At 44.2% G+C, this 19,594-nt stretch overlaps 1 protein-coding gene and 1 long non-coding RNA gene across 3 annotated transcripts in view; one reads left to right on the forward strand and one right to left on the reverse strand.

Annotated features, from left to right (window-relative positions):
- Positions 1 to 7,575: 7,575 nt before the first annotated feature.
- On the reverse strand, positions 7,576 to 11,474 carry LOC114594693 (uncharacterized). Of its 2 annotated transcripts, none has more exons than XR_003706050.2 (2): positions 11,255 to 11,474; positions 7,576 to 8,574 (listed from the first exon to the last, which is right to left on the reverse strand). It is a non-coding gene; the product is annotated as an uncharacterized LOC114594693 (long non-coding RNA). The 2 variants fall into 2 exon arrangements; XR_013392153.1 differs by having other exon boundaries at positions 9,326 to 11,474.
- A 363-nt stretch (positions 11,475 to 11,837) lies between these two features.
- The window catches only part of PPP2R5A (protein phosphatase 2 regulatory subunit B'alpha), a 45,872-nt gene continuing 38,115 nt past the window's right edge, over positions 11,838 to 19,594 (forward strand). Inside the window, exon 1 of the mRNA XM_028724695.2 lies at positions 11,838 to 13,008. Within this exon, the coding sequence (XP_028580528.1) occupies positions 12,855 to 13,008 (154 nt within the window). The 5' untranslated portion in view covers positions 11,838 to 12,854. The remainder of the gene's footprint in view (positions 13,009 to 19,594) is intronic.

Raw genomic sequence — 19,594 nt, forward strand, 5'->3', positions numbered from 1 at the left:
AGACTAGGGCTTGGGAGACCTGGGTTCAAATCCCTACTTGGCCAACAGGCGTTATGATGTCGTCCTGTTCAACATTTTCCTCGATCCTCTACTGGCTACCAAATAAAGGAGCGTGAATCCTGGATGTGATGTCATGTCACACATTTATTTTACTATTACTGGACTTTTCCATGTATAACACGAGGTGGTTTTTTTATTTAAAAAATATGTTAAGAATTGGGGGTCACCTTATACACGGATAGTGCATAGCAAGTCGGAGATTGTCAGCGGCTATTGGGCGTGTTATTGGTGGCTGCGGCAAGGGCTGGTGTTGATTGGGTGTCGCTGCGGCAATTGGGCAGGTGATTGGCGGCTTCTGCTGGCGAGGGGACAGATGATAGGTGGCTTTTGCAAAGCATGTGAGTGGCAGCGTAGGTGAGGTGGGTGAGCAATTTTCTGTAATTCCCCCTTAAAAAAGCTCAGCCACTGTGGGCAACCACCCCCAATACAGCTCAACAACTATGGGCAATCATCCCCCCAAAAAGCTCAGCAACTCTGGGCAATCTCCCCTCATTTTCTTAATTTGGAGTCCCCAAAAATATGGGGCGTCTTATACACGGGAGCATGTTATACATGGAAAAATATGGTAATTACAAGTGAGGCATGTAAGGGAAACTCAGCTGGTGGCAACTATGTCCTTGTCCCATCCTCCACATGTAGTTAAGTCCCCAATATCTGCATATACAGTAATGAGCTTCCTGTGTGATGATGAGGGACAGCGCTGTGTGTATAAAAGCAAGCACAATGCCTGCTCTGTGTTTAGCTGCAGCCAATGATGTCTTTAATAAACACAACGTATGCACGGATTTATTAACAGGGAAAGAAATAAAGAGTTAACAAAGAGCCTTCCTCCTGCTCCAGTAAAAATAGTTATGGTAATACATCTTGCATATTCTTAACAAAAATGTCTGTTTGTTTTAATTAGGGCTTGTCATCTAAATGCCAAGGAGAATATAAACAGTGGTAAATGGGTTACAAGCTGGGCTACAGCATCACCTTAGGCTCCAGGACTGCACTTGACATAATGCAAGCAGACTTCTGCACCTGTAATGAGCAAAAGGCAGAAATGGGGTCAGAGAGGGACACACCTTAAAGCACCTAAGCTGCTCTTTATCCAGGTGGGTTTGCAGAATTAGGAACCCAGGTAGGAAAAAGCCCTGGTTCTGTTAACCCTTTAGAAAAGGGTCAGGCAGTGGGTGATTGGAAAGACTAGGTCACAGCTCTATATTTTCTGCCCCATGTTTAAACTGCATGAATTCGAAGACGACGACCGAAAAATGTCCGTTAATCTGAGAGCATAAAAAAATAAACAAATTGACCTCTATAGCGGAAAGGCTGTCTGCTACATCAAGCATATCACATGTTCTGAAAGACCTCACTTTCAAGTCTACTCTTTCGCTTGACAGCGACGGACACATTTTATACATGGCATGCAGCTGCCGTGAAAAAGAGAGGGGCAAATTCCACGCTGGGGGTCTTTAGGAAAGGTATTGGAAATAAAATTGCCAGTGCTGAAATGCATTCATATAAATCTACATTGTACCACAGTCGGCTATATAATTCTGGCCACTGCACCTCGAAAATAATATTATAATACTAGGAAAAGGGCAGAAAAAGCTACCAGAATGACCAAGGGGCTGGAGCAATTCCTCTGTAAAAGTTACAATATCTGTAGCTTTTTAACTTGGAAAATACCAGTTACTGGGGTAGATGAGCAGGAAAGTTTGGCCTGCTTGTGCATTTCCATAGGCATCTGGTTCGCCACTATGAGAATAAAATGGTCTGATCCTACAGGGCTCTCCTTAATTTCTTATTGTAGTATATAATGCTATGCATTTGACATGTCTGGTGGTTTTGGGGGGGTTGTTTGTTTTTAAAGCATTTCCCACAAGAGCCATGTGTATTATTATTTCCTGTAGGCAATTTGTACACTAGAACACTTTGGGTTAAATGGCAGAATAAATACTTGAACTAAATAAATAAATACATGCTGAAGCCACAGAACACTGGCCTTGTTATTTGAGCTATTTTGGTTTCATGTTATTACGCAACAACAAAATGTTCTTACTATATTTACCATAGAAACATATTAAATCTCAGTCCTTGTTAAAAATAAGTTTCTCTTTTTCTTTTGGTAATTCATTACATTTCCATAAAAACAAATAGCTGTTAAAAGGCATTAGCCTTCTGAACTAGGCTCGTATAAACGAATCTTCTTTTCTGCCTGATAGTGTGTCAAAAACGTTAAAATGACTTATAGTCCACAGCTATAAGGGAAAAGATCAGTGGTTAAACATGTCTGATTTTTGCAGTTAATTCAAATGGAAAAAAAAAATCCAGGTCATTGGCCTTTTTAAACAGACCCCCGTGGCGATATTTACTCCTCCATAAATAGCACAGTCACATGAAATACAAATGGCAGCTAGTAAAGCCAGCAAAACAAAAGAACTAGTTTGCAGACCCAAATGCAAAGTGTTGCAGTTAAGAGGATTAACTGGGCAATCTTATACCACAATTACATCGTGGCACAGGGTGAAGCGAAAGAGAGATACCACTGCTATGCCATACCCTCTCATTCCATAAGGGGAGGGGGAAAATATAAATAACGAAAAATGGCACCAAAATGCAGGCACACACCCAGGATCCCTAAAAACAAAGACTGTGTCATTGACAACACCTATATACATGACACACAGCCAATGAACTGTGGACAGTGGGGACACAGACTCATACAGACTACCACCTCTCCTGGTATGTCCCACGGAAGACCTTATGTTCAAACAAAAACATCTTGGAGGTCCTGGGCCACAGGGAGGTTAGGCTGACCTCAACCAGAGCCAGGGCTTTTTCGGCTGTGGCCCCGATCTGGTAGAACAGTCTGTCACAGGAGACTAGGGCCCTGCGGGACATGACATCTTTCCGCAGGGCCTGCAAGACAGAGCTGTTCCACCAGGCCTTTGGCCAAGGCACAGTCTGACCCCCTCGTTTGGTAATCCTCATAGAACTCTAGCTCAATGGTTGTCATTAATTTGATTTTGAATTGATTTTAGAATGAATTGATTTTAAAATGCTGTGTTACTTTTATTGTTGTTAGCTGCTCTGAGGCCGGCTTCGGCTGGGGAGGGCGGGATATAAATAAAATGTTATTATTTATTATTATTATAACAGCAAACAATGTGATGTCACAGCACTCCCAACCCATCAGTTCAATGGCACAGGCAGCAACAACCCATCCTTGAAAGCAACAATGGGGAACCTGTGGCCCTCCAGAGGTTTTTTATTATTATTATTATTCCTATCAATCCAAGGCAGCATTGTGGTGAGTCTGGCGACCAGCTGGCTCTCTGACAGTCTGGGAAGCCCTAGGCTATAAAGCAGCCGGACTTAATCTAGAGTGTAAGCGACACAGATCTTGTTCCGATGCCAACTATTGCATATAATTGTGCCTCATGTGTTACCTCACGAGTGAGCAGCAAAGAAGACAACTTCACAGCTGTGTTGCATCTTCAAACAACTGACCAGTGGAGCTCTTTTGGGTGGTCCAAGGGTTGTTGACTCCCCACTGAGGGGGAAGGACTTCTGGAGCCATTCCAAGACCTGCCATGACCAACTGGCTGTGGATAAAGTTGTTTGGCTTTGGAGGCACTTTGATTCCACCGCTGTTTCGCTTCTGACCCAAGTGTCTGATGCCTCAGACTGTGATGTATTTTGGGATCACTTTCAGCCTCTGCAGACTGATGAGGTGGGTGAGATGCTCACGGACCTGTGTTCAACCATGTCAAATCTTGACCCCTGCCCTTCTTGCTTTAATAAATCTAGCAGAGGGGGCTTGAATGGTTGGGTTTGGAGTCTGGCTAATGCTTCGCTGCATAAGTGGGTGGTCTCTATGCCCTTTCAAGGTATGAGGTGGTAGTACAGCCACTTCTAAAGAAGCCAGCTTTGAACCCATGGGTTTGGACTAACTGCTGACCCAGAAAGGTGGAGTCGTAGTGGAGCAATCTTCAGGCATTCTTGGATAATATAGTTCCAGTTACAGATGGGTAGCCGTATCTGAAGAAGTGTGCATGCACACGAAAGCTCATACCAAGAACTAACTTAGTTGGTCTTTAAGGTGCTACTGGAAGGAATTTTGTTTTGTTTTGGATAATATAGATTATCTGGACTCATTTCAACCTGGGTTCATGCCTGGTCATGGAACCACATTGGCCTTAGTCACCCTGGTGAATGACTAGTGGTTCATCTCCCATGACATATCTTGAGTTCTGCTGGCATAGTGGGGCTTCCACTGTATCCTAAGGCCCCTCATCTGGCATAACTTGAGTACTGAAGTCCTCTGTATTTGAGCCCACTGCATGGCTGGTGTTTAATGAATGTGTTCAGCTCTGCGGGAAGCTGAATCAAGACAGCTTTAGTGTTTCACCTGCACAAAGCAGAATGGAATAGTAGTATTCCTTTTTGTGGCCTTGGGAGCCCAAGTTTCTTCTGTAAGATCAGATTTTCTGTGGTAGTAGCAACTGATACTGCATTTATTATCATCAGTATGTAAGCCTATGTAAGCACTGTATTCTTGAGTGGTTCATAGTGTTGGAAGTAGGAAGGAAAAATCACGTGTAGGTACTGTTTAGCTTAGTCTTTTAGACTCACCAGCTCATTTTATTCTTACTGTTTAGTCCCGGCCTTCTAATGTTTTGCCATGCCCCAGTTTAAAGAAATGTATGTGAACATTTACCTTATATAATGTATTCCAAAATCTGCTTTGAAAGCCACATGACAAGAAGCTAGAACAATAAATATAGAATGCTATTTTTCTCTCTCCAGTGGTTGTGAAAAATCCTGTTTTCCATCACATCACATGCAGGAAAGATAAGTAGAAATGTGTGCATTGCTCATCATATTATTATTTTCCTGCATATGCAAAGTGACAGCCGTAAAATGTCTGCAGCAAGCTGTTGACTGTAGTCTATCATGGGTTCAGCTGAGGCAAGCTGTGTTACTTGGTGGCATCTATTTATCATGAGGCCTGATTTACATTTGATGCTGGGAAAATGTAATTAGGCAGTAGCTCCATGTAGAAATGAGGTGAAATTGGTTCTGTTCATGTTTTAATGAAACCTCCCTAATTCGCACTTCCCAAACCAAATGGCAGCTTTTGTTTGAATGACACACTTTTCTGCATTTGCAATATAGCTCTCCAACCAAAACAAATGTATAGAAAAAAGCATAGGTGAAAATGTGCAAAAAGGAGTGTATATTAGTGAAAATAGTGTACAACACACAAAATTTTGTGTGGAACTATTTGCAATAAATAAAATCACAAACTGATAAGAAAATGAGGCAAACTGAGCATAAGATACAAAAAATGAGTAAAACAGAATCTGAAATTAAGAGATTGACAAGTCTCTAATTCCATGCAGTCATCATCTCATTTAAACTGAGTCATGTGGCACCAGCATACCAGAGTTCCATGATCCATGTGGGAACTCTTCTGTTACCCTAATGCTGAACACGTGGCAGCTGATGGCGCAGTTTAAATGAGACACCACATGCATGGAATGTGACATGTGCATGTCTCTTTCCCCAAGCAAGATGAGCGCCGTACCCTATAGTCGCCTTTAACAGGACTTAACCATCCAGGAGTCCTTTACCTTATACTCACATAAATAGTAGTGCAATCTGAACAGAACAATAATTTTACATAGATGATACGCAGTCACTGTGTATCCTAAATAATGGAGACTTTATTCATGAGATCCACTGCATTTGATTTGTACTGTATTAGTTTTGTTCAACAGCACTGCCTGTTTTCCAGCTGGATATTATTTCAGGCAGGTATTAAACTCATGGTAAAAGCCTGCTAACAAGCTGACAGGATGCTAACCATTAAGTTTTCTGTTAGACTGGTTGCCTTTTTATACTTTAGCAAGTTTCTTGAAATATCTGTGCTTCCTAACCCTTCTGAGACAGATTAGTTGACATACATTATTTTCTTTTGTGGCTTCTGTACATTACAAAATTGCTGGTTTTCTACAGATTCCACCCCTCCCCACCCCCATAAAAGGCAATAAGGACTCATATGTATTTTCCCATTTTCAAGTGGAATAAATGCTCGTTATTATTTCCAGTCCTGTCTTTCAGGTCCAGCCTCTAAGCTCCTCAGAGCAACCCTGAGTGAAGGAGGCTAAGAAGCATTGATCCAAGTCAGCCATTACAATCATGGCTCAATATACTGTGGTTTGTGAAGCTGAGATTGTGGCATCTGCATCAGGTCTGTGACTTGCCTGAGGCCATTCAGTGAGCTTTACAGCAAGACTGAAGAATTAGACTCTCAGCTTCCCACAGCCAAGCCCCACTCTCTAGTCACTAAACCACCTCTGGGTTGTGGCTTCTGTTGTCTTGTTTTTACAAACAGAGATGGTAAACTACTAAATCTGTCCCTGTTCCTGTTCAGATTAGGGATGGGAAGAATCTATTTCCGATCCACACAACTTCTGCTTGTGTTCACCCATCAGTAGATTTTATCCTGCTTTCGCATTAATCTGTAATAACGAAACATGCACAAAATGCCCATTTAAATACATGTCGGTACATATTTTCTTTCAAAATACACATTATTGAACTTTTGGTTTGTGCAAAAACAACTGGATAATTAAGTTATGATCTGCACATTAGTCCAGGAGATGCACATCAGAGTTTGTAACATCCCTGCTTCAGCCTGCTGTTGAGGCTGACAGGAGTGAATACTCCACACAAAAGAATTTCCTGCATATAGAAAACCTGGCAGGGAAAGGGAAAGGCTTGGAGAGAACCCATTTGGCTGCCCCTGCTTTATCTGCTGAAGGTCTAGGCAGCTATGTAGTTAAGGTGGCTGTAGAAAAATCACTATTTTAATTCTAAATTGAATAGTATACCTTTATTGAATTTAACGGATTGTCAAATGATTCTATATCTTTGATGTGCCGTTATGGGTTTCCAAATTACACCACATTGTTGCAGGTGTCCTGGGACCTTGAAATAATTGTAAACAGTCAAGGGCCAGGATAGTCAGGGGACATTTGCTATTTATGTACGTGACATATTCCGTTTTATATCTGTATGAGGCATTTGGCAGATGAGCGTTCCACACAGAACTATTTTTAAAAATGGAATGAAGAACCCCAAAGAGAAGAGCCACAACTGTAACTGACAAATGCACACTCCTAAAACTGAAATACTTCCCCATAGTAGTTTGTTTCTGAAGCTGTTATTTACAAATAGGTTTCAGCACAACCTAAGCTGAAGGGTGATCTTACTTAGGAGTCCCTAAGTTCTTCCTAAGTACCTCCTGATCTCAGTTCCAATCCCTCTATCTCAAATCCTAAGATGCAAGGGGGAGACAACAGATGGTCTCTCGGACAATTTGTTCCAATGTTATTTAAGGACTCTCATTTATTGAGTGCCGGAGAGCCTGTGCAATTTGCAGTGAATGAGACAGGAGTCTTGCCATGCATTTGAGCAATAGGATAGTCCCACTTGTGAAAGCAGACAGTGCCAAACAAGTACAGTAGCAAAAATGTAGACCAACATTTTATTAACTTTTTATGCTGTTTAATTTGTTACTAAGTTTGTTGACACACAAAAGTAAATGCACTTTTTAAAATTTTCTTAAAATCGATAAATCAAAAGGGGCTGCAGCTTATTGTTAGAGGATCTGCTTTGCATGCAGAAGGTCCCAAGTTCAATCCCAGGATTCTCTAGGTAGGGCTGGGGAATGACTCCTGCCTGATATGCTGGGAAGTTGCTTCCAGTCACTGTAGACAATCCAGAGGTAGATGGACCAATGAGCTGCCTCTGCATAAGGCAGCTTCCTATGTCCCCAAATATCTTAAAGAACTTGAGGCAAAAAAGACAAACATTCAATGTTTTCTTCAATATCAACATTTTAAGAACAAGAAATCCAAGAGACTATCCTGATTTCACAGTTGTTGAATTATGAAGCAGACTGTCCTTCACTGCAGGTTTTACAGCAGAGGTTGGATGGCCATCTGCCATTGCTTTAGTTGAGATTCAACCCTCAGGGTCCTTTCCATCTCTACAGTTTTATGATTCTAGGCCTCCAGAGAAAGGTAGGAAAATATAGTGAAGGGAGTGACTGATGGGGAATTTGTGCAGTTGGAAAATCAGCTTTTTAAAAAACCCTGTGACTGGCAACTGATGCCTCTTGCTCCTTTGGCTGATGGATGGGACCAGAGAGGCCCTTCTTGCTTCTGCAGGGCAACCAGCAGTTGGAAGTGTTCTTTATGACAAGTCCTCCTTTGGCCCACTGATAGGGCTAGGTTGGTCTCCATCTTGCTGTGATGATGTCGCTAGAAGGCAGGGGGAGTGGCCTCCCAGTGCCCTTGTCCTTAGCTAATGGCAGAGGGTGCTGTCCTCAGGTTCTTATTAATAAATGCATAGAAGAAAAATTTTCAGCAGGTGGAGCATTTCCTGCCAAAGTAGTGCAGCAGTAAATACTATAGCTTCTAAGCTATTAAAAGCCCTGGAGCCAATACTATAATCCTGCCAAAAGGAAATAAAAAAGGTAGTGCATAAATGGAACAGTTCAGGCTATTTTTTCATAAACAGTTACCCATCATCATGGAGATCACAGTATACAAATGCATCAATTTCCTGACACAATCTTGCTAGTGTGGCAAAATTCCAAACTCCACTCTCACCACTTAAAGGCATCTGTTAGTACTGAGAAGCAAAGAGTATTGATTTACATGTCCATGGCTAAAAAACTGAATTCTACTCTATCTTTGACTTTGACTCCCACTGTTCTCTCAGTGGGAGCAGAGGTTTATCTCTACTGCACCACTCACAGAGATTACCTGCCTCGCAAACTGCTATTAATTGATGATCATATTTGAGTGAGCACATGAGTTGTCCTTTAAAGAAGGCATAAGGCATGAGAAACCATATAGAAAATTGGACTTAACCAGTAGGCTGCAGCAAATTACAGGGATACTGGTTTCAAAGGAACGGAAGGGTCAAAACAAAAAATTATTCCTAAAATTAAATGCCAGTTATGTTTAGGATTAAATAATTATTTGCTGGGTCTTCTTTTCTAAACAATTTGGGAACCACCCTTCTTTTAACAAGATGAAAATTGAGGATATGGCATAAAAGAAGACCAGTGTGGTGTAGTGGTTAAGAGCGATAGACTCGCAATCTGGTGAACCAGGTTCGTGTCTCTGCTCCTCCACATGCAGCTACTGGGTGACCTTGGGCCAGTTACACTTCTCTGAAGTCTCTCAGCCTCACTCACCTCATAGAGTGTTTGTTGTGGGGGAGGAAGGGAAAGGAGATTGTTGGCTGCTTTGAGACTCCTTCGGGTAGTGATAAAGCAGGATATCAAATCCAAATCCAAGAAGGCCACGGATGCAAAGCCATAGCAAGGACAGCAAAGACATGTTCAACCTTAGGGGGTTATGTCAGATTCAGTATCTCCATTACCAACTTTTGAGGGAAGGAGAGTTCTGTTGGTGGAACCACACTGAGGTGCAGACATGACAGAAGCAAGGAATCCTGTCTCTGTTCCAGAGTTCTTAATTGATGCAGTAATCCAAGAAAGAATCCGAAGTAGGATTGGTTGAGCAAAACAGACTAAAGTTGTTTGGCTACACAAGACTGCAGGCCTGCAGCACAGTTGAACAAGTCTCTGCACAGCTTCCATAATTTGATGAGATGCTGCATACACAACACTAATGTAGGCTCTTGAAACCACTACACAAGCTTTTGAGCTGCAGGGTGTCTATGATTAGATCTTAATCACATCTCCTTGAATGGCAGAATTAGGAACGCTTCACACATTTGTTTGAAATATGGCATAGCAACTCTTTCTCTTCCATCATGCAGAGGTGCTCAGGTGTGAAGAACATCGCACACATGCATTATAAATGGTCATTTAGTAAATACACTCTCCCAGAATGTGTAAACAAGACCCATCCTGTGTGTATGTGGCTTTAAAGAGAAGCTCACAGCTGTTATTCCTAGCATACCAATAATGAAGCTTCAAAAAGTTGTTTTCCCCTTCTGAAACAGCTGCTATTTGCATACTTGTTTCCAGGCACTGTTACAACAACACAAACTGAACCTCTTTCCATAATTTGGACTGCTATGCCTCTCCAGGGCTAATGCACTTTAAAAAGTTGTATTACGTACAGCCTAATATTTAAGAGGTCAACCCTTTCCCTCCTGCCAGAAGAAATGGGCTGAGGGGAGAGGTGAGGGTCCTATTACACCTCACCCAGGGAAAGGTGTTTTTTTCCAGAGGACTTTTTGCAAATGTTTCCATCTTTTGAAGGACACTGGAAAAAACCCTCTATTAAGTATGTTTTATTTTAAGATGTACAGCATTAGTGCACTGGCAAATACAACACTTCAATTCAAAATGAATTTCTGTATTATGGGTGCAGTAATCTTCGTTAGAGGAACATGCAGGGCCTCTGTCGCTTGTGAATTGCTGCCTGCCGTCTCCTAGTCACCTTTGGTTTAGTCTGTAGATACTAGTAGCAATCATCCTGTTTCTGCTGCCCTTCTGACCTGTTCCCTCCTTTGTGGTCAACCTTTTCACCTTGCCCCTTGAAGGACACAGACACACTGCTGCAGAATGGGAAACAAACAAGCAGCTTCTTGCTTTGTTTCGCTGGGGATAAAAAAGGTCAAAAGGCAGTGGGGCAGAAACTGCAAATAGGGGTGTGAGCTTTAACCAAGACCCACAGAAGGAAGTTGACTGTGTGGGTAATATTGTAATCTTACTTGGTACATTTATTGTCTAAAATTTATGGGGATAATTTTATTCTACCCTAGCTTTGGAACAATACACTTTATTTTGCTAAAGCAGTAACATACGTTTGGGGTTGATAAGTATTGCATATATGTTTGTGGAATGCTCTCCCCAGGGAGACTCACCTGGCAACTGTGTTACATATTTTTAGGTGCCAGGCAAAAACATCCCTCTTTCCCCACGCCTTTTATATATATATAAAATACCCCGCCCATCTGGCTGGGTTATATTTATATATAAATATATAAAACACACACACACAATTTCTCAATTTTTCTGTTTTGTGTGCAAGAAAAAACTATGTCAGGAGAAGGGGAAATAGGTTTTATTCCCATTTTCTGGAAATGTTGCATCTCCAGAGGAGCGGTGGGGAAGAGAGAAGACAAAAGTTAGTAACTGCCTGCTTACCCAAGAGTAAGCTCTACTGGTTGAACAGGGTTTACTTGCAAGTAAAGATGAACAAGACTGGGCTGCTGAAGTTTCTTGCGGACTCCCCCCCCCCCCGTCCCGCCACTAGGGACCCAAAAGCCAACAACGGTGACCTTTCCCGGAAGAAAAACACAAGCAGCAGACCAGCCCAACTTCACAACCCCAGAAAGCTGCCGGGTGGGATTCCTGCCCTCTGAGCTCCCACCTCAAAACAAACCAACGAAAAAGTCCTGATCGCAACTCGTCATTGAGTCTCTGCTCGTCCCGCCTCCGCTGCCGTAGACCCAATCGCGTCCTCCGCACCACACCCCGCCCTTGACCCCCTCGCGTTGGGCAAATCCTGGTGTCACTCGCCCGGTCCCCCAGAGGTCGCGTCGCTTGGCTTCCAGCTCGTCCCGCCCAACAGAAGGCAATTCGCTTTAACCACCGCTGCCGCCCGCCCCGCCGCCTCTCCGATTGGCTGCTTTGCTCCTGTCAGTTACCCTCCGTCCGGCGTCCTCCAACGGCTGTTCCAACCGCCTTCCTGCTCCTGCTCCTCTGCCTCCTCTCCTCCCCTCGCCGCTGGCCCCGCCCCCTCCTCCGAGTCGGAACTCGGCTGCCCTTAACAGCGCGCTCACTTGCAGCAAGTTGCGCGCCGCTTCTCGAGTGGAAGGTTCGCCGCCTCCGCGCCCCTCCCCCCCCCGCTGTTACGTTGCGCGCGGCCTCTGAGGAGAAGGAGGAAGAAGAGGAGAAGCGGCGGCGGCGGGGGGCGCTGGCGTGACAAGATGTTGGCGGAAGAGGCGCCGGGGGCTCCCGACGGTGGCTGAAGAGGAGGCTGCGCGGCCCTGGCCTCTCTCCCTCCCCTTCCCACTCCGCCGCCGTCCTTCCCTCAGGAGTCGCCGAGGAACCCCGGCTCATGACAGCGAGCGCCTGGCGGGGCGGCCCAGGCGACAGCGAGCCTGGCTGAGGCGGCGGGTGGCGGGAGAACAGCGCCTCCTCCTTCCTCCTCACGAGACCGCGCGCCGCCAAAGTTTGCCGCTCGCGGGCGGGCGGCGAAGAGACGTCGCTGGCGAAGGGAGGAAGAATAAAAGTTTCCTCTTCTGTTTTTCTCCTTCGGAGGCTCGGCTGATTTGGAGGACGCAGCGGGGGCGGGTCTTTGCTGCGTGCCGCCCCCCCCCCTTTGGTTTAACCCTCATTTGGTCTCTTCCTCGGAAAAGTATCCATTATTTGGAAACCCCTTTTTCCTTTGGGGTATCGGATTAAGTGTATCCCCTCCCTTCTCAAGGGTGTCGGATTAAGAGCCTTCTGTCTTTGAGGTGTTGGATAAACAGCCTCTCCCCCCTCCCCCTTTGGAAGGTGTTTGGATTCTTCCCCCTTTCTTGGTGTGTGTGTGTTTTTTTGGGACTTGGAAGAACCGCCCCCCCCCCGCGGCCCCTATTCCTTGGTGCACTGGATTAAGTGTCTTCCTCCTTCCTTGGCTGGTGGTGTCTTCTCTCCCGCCGCCGCTTGCTCTGCCTTCCTCCCTCCCCCCGCCCCTCCGGCGTGATTATATGCTTCAAGGGAGAGGCGATCCCCCCTCGTGCCTCCTCCTTTCCCAGCCATGTCGGCGGCGGCGATCTCCGCCGCGGAGAAAGTGGACGGCTTCACGCGGAGGTCGGTGCGCAAGGCTCAGAAGCAGAAGCGGTCGCAGGGGTCTTCGCAGTTCCGCACCCAAAGCAGCCCCGTGGAGCTCTTCCCGCTGCCCCAGCTCAAAGGTAATGTATCAATTATACCGTATGTATCTCCTAGGGAGGAATCGAGCGAGCTTGCAGCTCACTTAGCCCCGGGCTACAGGTGCTGCCTTCTGCGGGAAGAGACTTCCTCTCGCCGCCGCCTACGTGCTGCTTGCTTCCTTGTGCCAACCCTCTAAATTTCGCGGCAGCCCGTTTCATTGCCCTCTGTTACTCCATGTTAAGGCGCAACTCTTGTTCCGAAACTTCCTCTCCGCAGCCTTGTTTAAAACCCTGCCTTTTATCCCTTTCCCCTCTGAAATATAGTGCCACAGGTTCGCATTTGAACAGCTTTCAGGAGATTAGGTGCTTTCCTGTTTTGAAGACCTTGCACTTTTAAGGGCCTTGTTCCCTGAGCTGCTGGGATTTCAAGCTTTTCTGCCCTTAAGGAGTTGGCCATGCAAAATGTTGGCTTGATGCATTTGTGGGTAGTACCAGGGACAAAAGAGGACCCCCAGGCCAACACCGGCTGGGAGCACCAGGGTTTATGGCATAATCTGCAGAACTTGCTCAGAAACAAGGCCTTCATAAATTTTAACCTGTCCTCCCCTTCCTCATTCTTCTCTGGGTTTTGTGTAATCTCCTCCAGGGGCTGTTATTGCTGTTTAAATTAGTGTAAAAAGTATCCTTCCCTTTAAAACTGTGGTACTGTGTTACTTTCACCCCCTGGAATTAAAGAGTGCTCACATGATTAGTTAGGCTCCCAGAAGCTCATAGTAGTAGAGTTTAGCAAGTGTGCTTTTCTGTAAATTTCTTTATCCTCTTTTCTGGGTTTGCCAGGCCTATGACAATCCAAACTCCATTTTTACCAACTCTGATGTTAATTTGAAGTACTGGAATTCTTACGTGCAACTCAACACTTTTTTTTGGCTGTCTAAAAAAGTTTTTCACATTTTTTTAAAAAAGGGAGGAGAGGATAAAAAATGATAGTTTGAGCTGAAAGGGGTTAGGACTGACATTTTTGTAGTGTAGTGTAATGAGTTCTGTTTGTTTTTTAATACTGCTAATACAAGCAGTACTGAGACTCTTGCACTGCACTAGCGTGTCTAGAAAATGAAGAAAATACCACATCTTTTGAAGGGATATTTGACCATCCAAAGATGTGACACATTCTGGCAGAGTATACTATGTGTTTCAAATAGTGTCTTGAGCAGGTGGTGCTAACTTATTTATTTTCTAGTGGTTGAGCGGGAAGCCCTTTAAAAGGCAGAAGAGAGAGGCCCCTGTGTCTCTTCTTTAGCTTTCTCTCTCCACATCAGGCGTGGGAAACCTGAGGTTCTTCAGATGTTGCTGGACTAAAATGCTCATCAGTCCCAGCCAGCCATGGTCAGGGTTGTTGGAAATAATAATAATAATAATAATAATAATAATAATAATAATAATATTTATTTATACCCCGCCCTCCCCAGCCAAGGCTGGGCTCAGGGCGGCTAACAAGCAAAAATAAAGACAAGTTGAATGGATACAACTTAAAAGCAATATTAAAAGACAACATTAAAATATTGAAACATTAAAATATTAAAATGCAGCCTCATCACAGGAGGAGAAGGGAAAAAAAAGAGGGGGAGGGAATCAAATTGGCTCCAAGCCAAAGGCCAGGTGGAACAACTCTGTCTTACAGGCCCTGCGGAAAGAAATCAGATCCTGCAGGGCCCTGGTCTCATGAGGCAGAGCGTTCCACCAGGCCGGAGCCAGTGTTAAAAAGGCCCTGGCTCTGGTTGAAGCTAATCTAACTTCCTTAGGGCTTGGGACCACTGGGGTGGTGCTATTTATGGACCTTGAGGCTCTCCGTGGGGCATACTGGGAGAGGCGGTCCCGTAGGTACGAGGGTCCTAGGCCGTGAAGGGCTTTAAAGGTCAAAACCAGCACCTTAAATCTGACCCTGTACTCCACCGGGAGCCAGTGCAGCTGGAAAAGCACTGGGTGAATATGCTCCCATGGCAGTGACCCCGTGAGGAGCCTCACTGCAGCATTCTGCACCCACTGGAGTTTCTGGGGCAGTTCCAAGGGCAGCCCTGCGTAGAGCGAATTACAGTAGTCAAGCCTGGAGGTGACCGTCGCATGGATCACTGTGGCCAGGTCAGGGCGGGAAAGGTAAACACCAACTGCTTGATGCGGCGAATGTGGAAAAATGTTGCCTTGACTGTTGCTTTAACCTGCGCCTCCATGGAAAGGGAGGTGTCAAGGATTACACCCAAACTCTTAACGGAAGGCAATGGCACTAATTGGGCCCCCGCAAGAGAAGGGAGTTGGTAGTGCTACAACATCTGGAAGGTTACATGTTCCTCATCCCAATTCTACTTTTTCTACCAACTGGAATATGTTTTTGGATGGCAAGAAGAAGGATGAATGAATTGAAGTAGGAAGGGGGATAGGACTAGCCGAAGCAAGTTTCTCACATTATCTGTGTATATACTGCATGCCCATCAAAAAGTGATGACTCATAAGGCAGGTTCTGAAACTTCAGTTGGTGATGTTTTCCAGCTGAAATAATTTCTAATGTGAAATTTCTACTAAACTAGAAATTATTGGTAGAAATACCTGCAAATTGGATACCAATTTATATAATTAGCATACACAAAATATAGGAAATGTATTTATTCTTTGTTTAAAGTAGTATACCACCTATCATAAAAATATCTGAAAGTGGTTCAAAATAAGGCATTGAAATACAATCAAAACAGGAGCAATGAACTCAGCATAAACTAAGCATGTTGATAGTGATGGTAAGTAAAAGCCCCCAAAAGGTATTCCAACAATATCAAGTCCTAACATTGGGCAACAAAGTATGTGAGGTATTGTCTACTTCCATATCAACTTATCTGAGTAAGATCACCCAGGGAGGTTCTGCTCATGGTGACATTGCCAAAAAGGGTTTGAGGGCAACGGTGTATCGTAGGGCCTTTTCAGTGGTAGCCCATGCATTGTGGAATGCTCTCACTAAGGTGCATCTTACACTGATACTGTAACTTTTTTGTCATGTCAAGGTGTGCTTCTTTGCCCAGACTTTTGGTGGGGTGAGGTGTTGTTTTGTCAAATTCCTCTGATTTTGAGTGGTGCTGTTTTATTGTACAGATACCCCCATTTATGCGGAGTTACGTTCTGCAACACTGCACACATCAGTGAAATCTCATATAATTGAAACCCTTTGAAAAAGCCAGCAAATACCCTTTTCCTACCCCCCATGCCCTTTTAGAGACATTTCAGTGATGTCTTTATGATGTTTCCGGGTCGCTTCTGCGTTCGGCGTGTATACAAGGTCGCACGCATATTGACTTCACATAAATGGCGGCTGTCTGTATTTTTTGTGGATTTAAGTATTGTATTTTTTAATTGTATATAACCCACCTGGGGACTTTTGAGTGAAGGGTGGATAAGAAAATGGGTGTGGAGAGAGATAGTGAGGGAAGGAAAGAGAGAAGCAAGTGCCATAGCAAGAATATAGTGTCGTGTAGTCCATTAAAGTTGTCTATTATGTGGCAAATACTTGGAAACATTATGTCATGATACCCCAAATAAGTGCAAGAAAGTAAAGTATCATGCATTGGAACCTCAAATTGTGGACGTAATCTGTCCCAGAGGCATGTCCGCAACTCGAAGCGTTCGCATCCAGAAGCGCTGCATCTGCGGACGCACACGGCGCGATTTAGCAAAACCCGGGCAAAACCTGGAAGTAATTGTTCCAGTACTTCCGGGTTGCCGCAGGACGCAACTTGAAAAGACGTAACCTGAAGTGGACACAACGTGAGGTATGGCTGTACTCAGTCTTCTATATATTATTAATGGTAACTACCCTTATTTCTTTTCCACATACCCAGCACAGAGATACATTTTCCTGAGTTTTCTGTGAATTGTGGGGAAGATGGGACAGTCTGTCTTCACCTTAGGTCTTGGCAACCTTTATTTCACTGTTTTCTGCAGGTCAGAGAGAAGAGGGGGTCTACTTCATTTCCCATTAGACTTCTACCAAAGTAGCAAGGTGTCGCTCACAGCTTTTCCAAAAGGCCATTGGTAGGGAGATAAACCACCTTTCCTTTCTCCTTGGTACTCTGCATGTGCCCTAAATCTCAGTAAAACAGAGAAGAGAGTAGTTGATGGTGACTTCAAGTAGTAGTTGGCAATTAAGCCTAGCAAAAATTTGTAGATTACTGAGTATGCTCTACAATTGAGGAATATTTCCAGGTCTTGTGACATTGTTGTCTTCCCTTTCATCATTCTGAAGTATGTGCTGTTTTAGCTGGTGACACTAGATTGTGGTTTTTAAAATGCATGACAGTTAGATGTTATTGGTTACCTTGTACAAGCTATTTGCTAAGGAGTGCCTTGCATCAGTTTTCATTCTCTGGAAATTGAAGGCTTGAGGGAGAATAATAGATGGATTGTCTTAAATATGCTTTTTCTGTACTAAGCGTTTATAAGGAATAGATTGTAAAGCAAATTGAAGGACCTTGTTCAGATATGTATGGGAAAGCCACAAGCACAACAGAACTTATCCTTTATTTTGCTGATCTGCAACTTATGTGCCACATTGCAACAAGTTCTTTAACAGGACTGTGCAACATATGACCCACTTAGCTAAATCTAATCCAGCAGCTTTGTATTGTGTCCAGTAGGTGCTTTGTAACTTCCCCTGCTTTTGCAGTTCTGAGCAAATGGCAAAACCACTCGCTGTTGGACTTCATCCAGGTGGTGGACAAGGGATACTAGTTATAGTCATGTGATCAGATTTGCACTATGATGTGTGGGCACTATGGACTGGTAAAATTAGGGGGGGAACTGCTTCATGCATTTATATTACAGGGCTTACTGAATTGGGACTATTATGATTCCATTTACAGCACTTGTTAGGTTTACCCTTATAATTTAGACTTAAAATGTTACTGTTATTTCTGGTCCTTGTTTGCTACCTATAGAATATCAACTTAAGAAAGCATGTTGCTGATTGAACATAGAAGCACATGTGCACCATGCCGCAGTGTGCTGACATTATGATATGATGATGTCACGATGTCACGTGATGATGTCACGATGTCACGTGATGTCACTCCAGTACTGCGGTGTCGACTGGACCAGGACATTGCAGCAGAGGTGCAGGCCCTGGTCCAGTCGCTGCCACAGTGCCAGAGCCCAAGAGGTAAGGTGACAGCCATGGTGCCCGGCATGTGGTGCACAGAGGCAGCCATGGAGTTTATGCACGGTGGTCGTGTTGTGCGGAGGTGGCCATAGAGACAGTGGGTGGCAGGGGGTAGAGACTGGGCACCCACAACAAAAACTGTGGAAGTCTTGGCACTCAGGGCCCCAGGAAGATGGTGCCTATGTTAGATTAAATACCATTAGGGAATTGATTTCATAAAGCACCGCACCCAGTGGTAAATCTGTAGTTAGCACCGTGAAAACATTCACATTTTCAACTCTGGAAAAGAAAAAGAACAATTTGTTTAAAACACTGAAATCAAATCTGTTTATTTTAGATTGTTTCCAAATGAGGTTGACTCCTGGTGGAAACGTATGCCCTTTATAGTGAAAGGATTGGAAGTATGCCAAAGAATTTCAAGATTTGAGAGAGGTTTTTGAGGCTCAGGTTTTTTCCAATTTAAAAACTGAGTGTCCAAATATGGATTCAAGAATTTGTGTGACAGAAGTGTTCTGTACCTCTTCTACTCTCAAGAGCGCGAATTCTGATATAATTGCAAAGCAGTTACTTTAACCATAGTTTTACAGTGGGCAAACTTTTCAAAAACTCTTATCAAATGCTGTAGTTTGATAAATCCATCTGGGCTAGATTATACTTAAAATGAAACATGAGTACAGTATTATACTAAATTTCAGTGTAACCTAGTTAACCAGATAGGCGTTTAATGATTTCTTAAAATGAGACACTCAGAGAGGATCCAGTGTAGTGCTATGGAAAGCATTGCATCAACACAAGCATATCAGCTTGCCAGATGGAACGATCCCCCCCCCCCCTATTGTTCTGGGAGTTCTGCTGACTACTCCAAGCCACCTTGGGGCAGAATGGAAGGAGGGAGGGGGGAGAAAAGCCCCATTGCGCTAGCAGAAGTCATTACAAGGCCTTTCACTAGCAAGACTTACTCTTTGAATCTCTGCTTGTGACCTCATTTGCATAACTTGGTAAGCCAAACTGTGGCTTGTATGGACTGCGTAAATATGCAGGATCCCAGAGAGGAGCGCTTAGTTTCTGGTTTTTTTTTTTCATTTCCGCACTGTGGTGAGCTAAATCAAGGTTTAGCTTAGCATGTCATTTGAACCTGGGCTCCTGGCTTAAACTTGGCAGATGGCTAGGAGGCTCACTGGAGCCCCAAACCTGGCAATACAAAAGTGCCATGGGTTCATGGTTCCCTCAATTGCCTGCTTTGAATGGGGCCATACTTATCCTGAAGGACCAGGTTTGTAGTCTGGGGGTGCTGCTGGATAATCTCTGCTAGAGGCCCTCAGTAGCTAGGAGTGTGTTTTGCCAGCTTGTGCTGGTAAGATGGCTATAGACCTTTCTGGTCCTGGGTAGCCTGGTCAATGTGGTAACCTCCAGGTTAAACTACTGCAATGTGCTGTG

This window comes from Podarcis muralis, chromosome 3 (assembly GCF_964188315.1).
Source record: "Podarcis muralis chromosome 3, rPodMur119.hap1.1, whole genome shotgun sequence".
Taxonomy (NCBI): Eukaryota; Metazoa; Chordata; class Lepidosauria; order Squamata; family Lacertidae; genus Podarcis; species Podarcis muralis.